The sequence below is a fragment of the Trichechus manatus genome, unplaced genomic scaffold, assembly GCF_000243295.1.
Source record: "Trichechus manatus latirostris isolate Lorelei unplaced genomic scaffold, TriManLat1.0 scaffold00001, whole genome shotgun sequence".
In the NCBI taxonomy this organism is placed as follows: Eukaryota; Metazoa; Chordata; class Mammalia; order Sirenia; family Trichechidae; genus Trichechus; species Trichechus manatus.
This window is the reverse complement of record NW_004443937.1, coordinates 31,364,946-31,375,070: the sequence shown is the minus strand read 5'-3', so window position 1 is coordinate 31,375,070 and position 10,125 is coordinate 31,364,946. Positions and strand designations below refer to the sequence as shown.

General features: G+C 54.9%; 2 protein-coding genes and 1 non-coding gene across 3 annotated transcripts in view; all 3 read right to left on the bottom strand.

Annotated features, from left to right (window-relative positions):
* The window catches only part of ITIH3 (inter-alpha-trypsin inhibitor heavy chain 3), a 15,065-nt gene extending 11,386 nt beyond the window's left edge, over window positions 1-3,679 (bottom strand). The window contains exons 1-6 of the mRNA XM_004368750.2: window positions 3,587-3,679; window positions 2,560-2,580; window positions 1,338-1,504; window positions 1,150-1,254; window positions 732-894; window positions 108-221 (exon numbers count right to left, since the gene is read on the bottom strand). Coding sequence (XP_004368807.1) covers window positions 108-221; window positions 732-894; window positions 1,150-1,254; window positions 1,338-1,504; window positions 2,560-2,580; window positions 3,587-3,679 — 663 coding nt within the window. The remainder of the gene's footprint in view (window positions 1-107; window positions 222-731; window positions 895-1,149; window positions 1,255-1,337; window positions 1,505-2,559; window positions 2,581-3,586) is intronic.
* On the bottom strand, window positions 3,284-3,389 carry LOC111819796 (U6 spliceosomal RNA). The gene has a single exon (XR_002823377.1). It is a non-coding gene; the product is annotated as a U6 spliceosomal RNA (small nuclear RNA).
* Window positions 3,680-7,370: 3,691 nt separating the features above from the next.
* Window positions 7,371-10,125, bottom strand: part of ITIH1 (inter-alpha-trypsin inhibitor heavy chain 1) — a 14,985-nt gene continuing 12,230 nt past the window's right edge. The window contains exons 19-22 of the mRNA XM_004368749.1: window positions 9,900-10,089; window positions 8,809-8,981; window positions 7,631-7,742; window positions 7,371-7,500 (exon numbers count right to left, since the gene is read on the bottom strand). Of these exons, the coding sequence (XP_004368806.1) occupies window positions 7,371-7,500; window positions 7,631-7,742; window positions 8,809-8,981; window positions 9,900-10,089 (605 nt within the window). The remainder of the gene's footprint in view (window positions 7,501-7,630; window positions 7,743-8,808; window positions 8,982-9,899; window positions 10,090-10,125) is intronic.

Sequence of the window (10,125 nt, the reverse complement as noted above, 5' to 3'; positions counted from 1 at the left end):
CACACACACACACACTTGCATCAGTCGGGCCCTGGGGTGCAGGCTTGTCCTACTGGGTTAATGTCTTTGTCGCCTGTCCCCCTAGACCCAAGAGGCATCTAGACCACCTTTTTCCCTGAGAAGGACTTGGTGAGGGCACTGCCCAGAAGGTCATTGGTGATGAAGGAGGCTTCAGCGTCCAGCATGCTGATGCCCTGGGGCTCGAAGATATCTGCCTCAATCTGAAATAGCCAAAGGAGATGGGGTCAGTGACAGTGCAGGGGCCAGCCACTAGGACAAAGCTGTGAGGACCAAGCCTGGTGTCTCCCACCAGAGAAATGACCACTGGGCCTTGTGGAAGGTACTCTGACCCCAAAGTGTGTTTACCACCTGCCATATGGTGCCCAAAATTCCACTACTAGTGTTTCCTTTGGCTTTCAGCTTTTGTGTAAGTAAACTGCCCATGTACAGTTACAAATATTACAGAGATACTTTGTGATGTTGTAATATTGCCCCAAGGGCCCACCACCAAACCTGGATCTGCCAGATCCAGCCCAGCCTCTCTCCTTGGCTCCCAGCTGCTGTGGCTAGAACTATTGTGATTCCCCCAAGCCACCTCAGCCAAGTGGTGAGGCCCTGACTTTTGCATTCTTGACCCTGCTCTGAGTTCTGCCCCAATAGGCCCTTCTCCACACCTGCCTGCAGTTTCAGCCACCCTGAGTCTTGCAGGGGCTGCAAAAGCAATCGATTACCTCAAAGTGCTTGACCAGTTGCTTGGGCTGGACCTTGAGGTACATCTTGTACTTGCCCTTGTGTCTCTTCAACAGCTCCTCGTAGGTTAGCTCAAAGGTAACTTTACTGCCCGCAGCCACATTGACTGAAACTGTGAATTTCTCCAGCTTCCTGCCCGAGGCCCTGAATCGGGGTGTGAGACAGTGACTGCTCTACAGACTGCACGAGCCCACCCCTCCTGGGCCCTAGGTTCAGGTCCCAGCCCCTTAGTGGAGGTCCCTAACTACTCCGAGCCTCGGTTGCCTCAACTTCAAAATGGAATAATGTAAGAAATACTGGCACATTTGGCTATAATAATAGTAATAATAGCTGTTGTTGCTTACGTCTTTGAGGACCCATGCAGCCCAGATGTTCTCTCCAAGGCCTAGCTAGACTTACTTGACCAAACCGGCTGTCTTGCCCTGGGACACGGCCTTTTCATACTGCTTCTTGGCGACTTCTTTCTCTTTGACAGTCCCAGGGTAGGTAACACCATCAATGGTCCTGTAAGGAAAGAGAATTGTGGGATCACGCAGGGCCAGGCCTCCCTCCCCAAGCCCACAGCCAGCAGCCATGGTGACTCTCACAAGGTGAAGTTGGTGATGAAGGCTGTCTTGGGCAGCTCCACGTCAAAGGAAACCTCCTTGGCCTTTTCTGCACGGTTGACGGCCCTTGTGGTGACGACATTGTGAGCAAAGCGAGAGGTCACCTTGCAGCTGATCTTGGTGCTGTAGACCTCAGTGCTGTCGACCACCTTCGGGAGAGGTGGGTGGTGAGCAGCAGGTGGTCACCATGGAACCAGACCTTCAACCTGGCCGCTCCCCTCCCAAACTGCCCTGTACAGATTCCGAAGTCCCTCCATTGTCCCAGTTGCCCAAATCAGAAGCCTGGGTGGTGTCCTCAGCCCCACAGTCAACAGGCCGCCCTTGTCCTGATGATTCTTCTGCTCCTTCACTCTGTAACCTGCTTTCACGCAGCTGCAGCCAGCGAGAGCTTCTAAAAACCCCAGTTGGACCCTGTTCCTCTCCTGCTTACAGCTCTCCTGGGGCTCCCCATCAACCTCAGGACAGAGTTCCCACTCTTTGCCACGCTCCAAGGTTCTCGGGTGAGTCCTGCCTCCCTAGCTCATACCACGCTCCAGCCACGCCCAACCCCTTGTAACTGCTTCCAGGTTTTTGCAGCTGGAGCACCTGCCTGGCTCCGCGGCTCATCTTTCATCTTTCATGCCTCGGCTTCGGCTTCGGCTTCGGCTTCGGCTTCGGCTTCGAAATCGTATTCCCGGACTCCACCCTCCCTCCACTCCCATATCCTGTGTCATTTGGTAATTGCCCGATCCTGTCACCCAAACAGGCCCTTATCTCCTGTAGTGAATGAGTGCCTTAAGGACAGCCTTTGTGCCCCCAGAGACCCTCCTTCCAACAGGGCAGTGGATCAAGGGAGGCTCTGGGGAGACGTCTGGGTTAAACATGGGTATAAGGATGCTCTGTGAGGGTGTGACGGGACCACTTCACTGTATGTCCCCAGGCCCAACTATAGGCCCAGGTGCCAGCAAGTGCTGCGTAAATGGAAGGAAGAGATAACTGGTGGAAGGGCTGCCCCATGCTGCCTCCCATGAGGTCCCAGGGGGCATAGTTCTGTGGCATCTTTTCCTGGGCGTCTCACATCTCCTGAAGTCTGCCAGGGTAGGGTGCTGTGAGCTGTCTGCCAGCTTCGAGGGACTCGCTGATGTGTCCCTCACCTTCAGCTGTTGGGCAACCAGCTCCGTTTTGCCCCGCCCCACCCTGTCCTTTCCCTGGTGAAAGTTCTCACCCCTTCTGGGAGGCTCCGTTTCTGCAAAAACAGACAAACAAACACAGGGCTCAGGATGAGGCCAAGGCCACCGTAGCCTGGAAGCCATTCTGGGCCCGGACCAGGACTCATCACTGCCCCTCCCTCCACACACGTCCACGCTGGTGGGCCTTCAGACACAGCACTCTCCCAGATCCACATGTCTGAGCAGGGAGGGCTCTGGGTAGATGGGGAAACTGAGGCCCAGAGAGGGACAGGGCCTCAGGTTACCCAGAGGAGCAGGGCAAAAAGAGCTGGATCCTAGAGTTTCCCCGGTCCCACAGACCCCAACTCATTCTGCCTTTCATTCTTGCCTTCGCCTGGACTCCAGGAACCTAAGGCCTCCTTCCAGGACCACCCCTACCCCACTGCACCCCACGGGGCTCAACTCAGCCTTTCGTAGAGGCTTTTGCACTTGTCTACGACTTGAACCTTCACAGCCCCTCCGTGAGGTGAGAGTTCGTGGTGCATTGCCCCATTGGGAAGTTGGGGAAACTGAAGCCCAGGGGGTTAGGTTTTTTTTCCCCCTAGGTTCATGCTATTTTTATTCTTCACGTTCAGTCTTTTTTTTTTTTTTTTTCAATTTGTGGTAAATGTATTGGCAGCAAAGCATTTGCCATTTCAACAATCTTTATGTGAACAATTCAGTGACATTGATTACGTTCATCATGGTGTTCAACCATCACCCCTAACTATTCCCAGATTAAAAGCTATGGATCGTTTGATGAATTTGGGCGTCATCCTTCCGCAGGGCCCTGCTAACCTTCTCCGTATTGTTCCAGTTTTAGCACATGTGCTCCCAAAGCGAGCACTCGAGAGTTTTAAGAGCCATGCCCAGGCTTAAATGACAGGTCAGCATAACCTGTCCTCCCAACGCCCAGCACTGTCCCCTGCTGCTGAACACCCAGCCCTCTGCCCCCTCCTCACCCCACTTAGTGGACTTCCCTGCATGTTGCTTTCTGCCCATTTGACACCCCAGGCCCAGATTCTGGAGAGTGGGCAGACTCACCCTGAGCGGCCGGAAGGGGCTTCTTGGGAAGCCGGAGGCTGCCAGGCCAGAGAGCAGGACCAGGACGAGGCAGGACCACAGAGCGGGCGTCATCGCTGACCACGCAGCCCGGCCCTGAGCTGCTTATATATGAGAGAGACTGGTGTTTCCTAAGCAGGGTCAGTGACCTGCAGCCCGGGCGGGAGGCTCCTATGGGAAGCTGGGGCGTGGGAAGAATAATGGCCGATGCCCTGTGACCTGGATCTGCCTGTACCACGGGGACCCTGAGGGTATCGTCAACAGTGTTGGGACTTCACTCCTGATGGGCTGGAGGACACGGAGTCCCCTGGGAAAGCAGAAGCTGTGCGTGGGCAAATGGGCCTGGGTTCTCTCTGGGTGGGGGTGAAGGTGACAGGACGGAGTTGCATTTAGAGCAAACAGCTCTGGGCATCACTGCCTCTTACCACACCACTGACTCGGCCTTGGTCTGGCCTCTTGGGTCAGCCCTTCTCGTCTCAAGTCAGCCTGGCACAAAACTAGACTCATCACCTAAGGCACGGCTTTTCCCACCGAGACCCTGGCTCACTACCCTTCTACGGCTCCCTGACTGCAGGAAAAGGACAAACCACAAGTCTGATGGTCCAGCTCGCTCTGCGATCTGGCTCCAACTTGCTTTTCTGAACCTACTCTCCTCCCACTGGCATGCCTTCCCCTTCTCTGCACAACCAGCCTCAACGCGCCTCCTCTGGAAGCCGTCCTCCCTCATCCCCTAGCCAACCACAGGGCAGCCCCACTCTGCTCCAATGCCCCTGAGGACCTGCTCTGTCCTTACTTATGTTGAGGTTTGTGTGTTCGGGTCTGATTGTCCCCTCCAGGCCCCAAGCTACTGGAAGGCCAGGCCATGTCACACTCACCCTGTGCTTCTGGGGCCTAGCTAGGGACTTGACTGTCATTATTACTCAGGGATCATTCCCCTAAAAGTCTCCAGTGAGGCTGGGGCTCCAGACACCAGTATAATGGTGCTTCAGGGGCAGGGCCTGATCCCCTCCCAATGGTTTGGGACGTCCTGGGTCACACCAGGGCCCTGCCAGCCCCCTGCCCCTTCAGGGGGTCTACCGCGTGCCTGCCATACCCAAGGCTCCTCTGTGCAAAGCTGACCCCGTGAGTATCCCTCTCTGCCACTACTGAGTGGAGTAGATGAGGACACCTGGGCACAGGACAGTTCATTTGCGGAGTGTGCCACGGCCTTGGCTGAAAGTTCTGGGCCTCTGACTGTGAGGTGCACAGGGAGAGCTGGCTTCTGGCAGAGGAGAAACAGAGCCAGAGAGAAGGCAGAAAGCAGACATCGTGAGGCAGTAGAAGCAGCACAGTAGAGCAAGGAGGGTGTAGGCTAGTTACCGAAAGTGGCAGAAGCCACAAAAGCAATGACAGGAAGTTGCCAAGTCAACAAAATGATGGCGGATTGACAAGATGCAGCTGGTGAGCGGCGCAGGGCTTTGTGCTTGAGGCCCAGCTGAGTGGTGCCTGTTTTCCTAAGCCCTCCTGAATCCTTACCCAACCTCCACTGCCAGTGGGTACCAAGCTCAGGGCTGACCAAGACCAAACCCAGCAGGTTGTGGCCCCAGCTCTGCAGCCTGGCCTTCGTGCTTCCTGGCTCCTGAGAAGTCTGGTTCATCATGTGTCATTGCCTGACCCAGGTCGTTCCACTGGCTCCTCCTCATGGCCCTGCAGCTGCCTGCAGAACTTCTCCAGCCCCTTCCCCCTAGGCACCCCTTCGTCCCCGGTGTTTGAGGCTCTAGGGGAAGCACAACTTGAAATCAGGATCCCAAGGCTGCTGACAAGGCCCCTGAGAGATGGCTGGGACGTGGAGGGAACCAGAGGCATCATGCGGAACGTAGAATTGGATGGAATCTAAAGAGATCTTCAGGTTCATCCCTACTTCCATCCTGCAGGAAGGGAAATGAGGCCCCAGTTGTGCAGGGCATTTTGCCCAGGGTGACTCAGCCCGCCTGCAGCACAACCTCGAGAAGCCCAGGATATCCCGGGAGTGGGTTTGCCTCTGAAACTCTACTGTCTGCCCCACAGACTGCCCCTGAGGGGCTCTGTGTTCCCCAGCCTGGGGCGGCCTTTAAGTTCAGCACTTGTGTTACTGATCTGGGTGCTCAGGGCGAGTCCTTGTTGTATCTGGGCCCTCGCAGACCTGGTTTGCAGTGGGAGCTGGACAGAAGCCAGCAGAGAAAAGGCAGAAGCCCTTTGGAAAGGAATGGTGGAGGCTCCGTCCACCCTCACCTGAAGGGCCAGTGGCTCTCCAAAGTGTGCATTTGTCCCCTGCACTTGTGATGCTGTATTTTAACCGTGACAGCAGGGAAGGAGCCCTGATGGTGTAATGTCAGGCATTCGTGTGAGGAGACAGGAGTGCTGCTCCCGGCCCCCTGAAATCACTGCTCCTGGGCTGCGGCTATCCCTGCCTTTGGGAAATACCAGCCCTGCCCTCAGTGGAGCCCTGGTGGTGTAGTGGTTAAGAACTCGGCTGTTAACCAAGTTTAGTCAGCAGTTCAAATCCACCAGCTGCTCCTTGGAAACCCTCTGGGGCAGTTCTACTCTGTCCTGTAGGGTCACTATCTGAACTGACTCAACAGCCCCTGACAACAACGGCCCTGCCATCAGAGTCTGCAAAGCCCTAGCAAGGAAATCAGGCTGAGGGTGGAGGCTGGGAACCGCTTCCTGAGGACTTGAGCCAAGTGCGTGCAGCCCCTGGTCCTGGTAGGACTTCAGAACTCCAAGTCCATGTATAAACATTTCTTTCTTATATTCATTTTAGGAGATGTTTTGGAATATCCAGAACCAAGTCCAGGCTTTGCACATCAGCTTCCCATCTTGACTGGAGTGTTCATATGAGGGTGGGTAAGCATACAGACGCTGACACCAGGCAGCATGGGTTCAAATCCCAGCTCTGTCACTTACAGGCTGAGTGATTTTGGATAAATTACCTAACCTCTCTGTGCCTCAATTTTCTCAGCTGTAAATGGGCATGATAAAAGCGTTCGTTAGGGCCATTGTGAGCATAAATGTAGTTAATTCCAGTAAGGTCCTTAGAACTCTGCCCGGCTCTAGGAAGCCCTGGGTTAGCCGTGACTGTTGGTGGCTGGTCATTCCTGCCATACTGCCAGAAGTGTCCACTGGTCCCCGGATGGGGGGAGGGGGTTGTGTGCAGGGGCACTCAGGGCACTCAGAGGGCTTGGGGCCAGAGAGCAGGCTGAGAGTGGGATGCGGCAGAGTTGGCATGGGCTCCCTCTGGACCTCCGTCCTGCTCTCCCTCATCCTGAGCCTGCTGCAATCAGGGCTCTAGACCCAGTGCCCTGAGCCCTTTTGAGGGGCAGCCTCTTGGGCTGCCTCTTTGCTATCTCCACCACCCCCCAAAAAAAGCAGCCAGCTTTGGCTGAAAGTACCGATTGCTGTCGAGGCGATTCCAACTCATGGTGACCCTGTGTGTGTCAGAGTAGAACTGTGCCCCATAGGGTTTTCAATGGCTGAGTTTTGGGAAGTAGATCACCAGACCTTTCTACCAAGGTGCCTCTGGGTAGAATCAAACCTCCAACCTTTTGGTTAGCAGCCAAGCATATTAGCCATTTGCACCACCCAAGGACTCTGTGGCTGAACATAGCTTCTCTTTAATGGAAATCCTGGGGTGCTTTGGCTCAAGGCACCAGCTCGGAAAGGGAGGTGTGGCCCGGGAAGCAAGTCAGGATGCTGTCCTCCTCCTCTGTCAAGGTCCCAGGGAGGACAGGGGTGCTGGGTGTGGGGCTCAGAAGATGTCAGGGACGATATAGTCTGTGTGGATGCCGTCAATCAGCCCAGCACCATTGTTGTGGAAGAACCAGCAGGTCACCTCAGCCCCATGCTGGGGGTCCTTGCTGTAGTCTCTTTGCAAGCCCCTGGGGAAAGACAAGTCAGCTGTACCTCCCTTAGGCCTGACTGCGCTGCATCTCCTCCAGGAAGCCTCCCCTCCACCCACGTGGTATTCAGAAGGCTCCGACCATCTATGCCGGAGAGCAGCCAGCCTACCTGGTCACTGTCAGCCTGTGGTTCTTCACCACCATTGTGGCGTCTGGCCTTGTTGGGTCGGAGCCTGGGTGGATATCAGACACTTCAATATCAAAGGGGTGGAAGAATTGTCCTGGAAAGGCACATTGGAGGCAGCGGTTACCATCTGGGGGCCTTGCTTCTGCTTTGCACATAGTAGGTGCTCACTGGAAGTTTAGAGAGTTGCTTAAACACTTTTTCAAGGGCTTGAATGTTCCCGATAAACTTTGGTATCAAAAGCCACCTTTAGTCCCTCAACAGATGAATGCATGAACACAATGGGGTACACACACACAATGGAATACGACTCAGCCATAAAGAGAAATGAAGTCCTGACGCGTGCCACTACCTGGATGAACCTTGAAAACATCTCGCTGAGTAAAATAAGTCCGTTGCAAAAGGACAAATATTGTAGGCTCTCACTAATATGAAAGAAGCAAATATATAGAAAGCAAAGATTATTAGTGGTTACCGGGGATGGGAGGGAGAGAGGAAAACAGGAGTTTTTGCTTTGGGGTCATTGAGCTTATGTCAGTGGTGGTGGAATGATTTGGAAAAGGATAGCGAGAATGGTTGTACAACTTGAAGAATATAATCAATGTTACTGAACTGTACACGCGGAAAGGGTTGAGATAGCATATGTTTTGTTATGTGTATTTTCACCACAATACAATTTAAAGAAAGAAAAGGGAAAAACAGCCCCCTTTAGTTCATCCACTACAGAAAAGCACTTATACTTTCAGTGGTCCCACTCCTGTCATTTTTACACGAATCCAAAGGAATCTGGGTAGGGAGGGAGGTTGGAGGATGAGGCACTTGCAGAAAACAGGGTCTGCAGGAAGGGCACGCAGGAGATACGGCCGATGACCCGCCACCCACAGGTCCGTGGACCTTTCTGTTTGCTAATCGGACTTGTCCCCACTTGCGCCTATGCTCACTTAAGCTTCTATCTCATTGTATGTTCGACTGCGGCCTTTTTGAGGGACACCACTCTCACCAGGAAAACATGTCTCTGGCAGCTCTGGGCCCTGGAGGCCGTGTTGGAGGCGGGCTGTCTTGGTGCCCAGCAGTAAAGCTGATCCATGGCCCCAGGAGGCCAGATGAGGACACTGGCTTCAACGTCTCACCCCATGGCTCTGCCCCCCACTGGCCGGCCGTACCCAGCAGCCCGTGCGTCCGGGCTGACATCCGGTGACTGTCCAGCACGTAGAAGCCCAGGAAGTCCTGGTGGATGGTACTCCCCTTCCACACCCGGTGCAGGACAACCTTGAAGGTGGCTCTGTCGCCCACGGACACCACTAGGCTCCTCTTCTTGTTGATGGTCACAACCACCCTGCAGGGCCGGGCTGGCTGTGAGGGCAGGTGCAACCATGCTGCACCCGTCTCCATTCAGCCATCCTTGTCCTCCAGGACCCAGTTTTCATGACCCTACCCAGCCCCCAGCCTCAGGTGATTGGATGTTGCCTGCTCCACCCTTCCTCCCACATGTTGCTGTTGTGCACGGGGCCCTTACAACTTACCAGGTCCTCCATGCAAACTGCATCATTCAATTCTCACCCTGACTCAGAGAGGTTAAGTAACTTGCCCAAGGTCACACAGCTGGTAAGCCGTGGAGCCAGGACTTGGACTCCAGCCTGTCTAATATTAGAGGTCCAGCGTTCTCTGTGTTCTCTGACTCCCCTCATCACCTGTGTCTCTCAAGCCAGACTCTGCCATCCTCTTGCTATAGCTCTGCTGCCAAGCATTGGGCTCTGGTGCTCAGCAGTTTGATGAGTGAATAAATAAATGAATGAGTATATGAAGGAACAAACACAAGACAGACCAACTAAGACAGATGCCAAAAGGGAAGTCGAGAGAACTCTGGAGTTCAGCAGAGGAAGAAACTAGGAGGGCTTCTGGGAGGAGGTGGCCTTTGCACTGAGCCTGGGAGGATGAGCTGGCTTTGTTTGGTGGGAATGGAGGTGGACTGCAGGGTGAGGGCACAGTGGGAGCAGAGGCATCCAGGCAGCTGAGCCCCAAGCTTATGTCCAGGAACTGAGAGAAATGGGAGGTGGGTGGTCCACAGCATCTGACATGTCTGCCTAGGCCAACATGAGCGTCACCCACTGACACAGCTTGGAGGATGAGGACCCTGCAGTCTCGGCCACAGAGCTGACTCTGGGAGGTTCACGCCTTGGCCAAACTGGCTCACACACCCCCCGTGCCGCGCTACCCCGTTTCCCCTCCCAGGCCCCAGCCCCAGCCCAGTTACTCGTCCTGCCGCAACACAGCCTGGTCCCTCCAGGAGAACATGGGCCCGCCTGAGCCAGGGTTCAGGGTAATGTTCTGAGGAGTCACTTCCAGCTGAAAGCCCGTTGCGGGGTTTGAGATCCCCAGCCGCCCGAAGTACGTGCGCTCAGGGTGAGCCTCATCGCCAATAAGCTGCCCGTTCACTGAGAAGCCTGCAGTGGGACGAGGGGCAACCGGGTCAGGGGGGC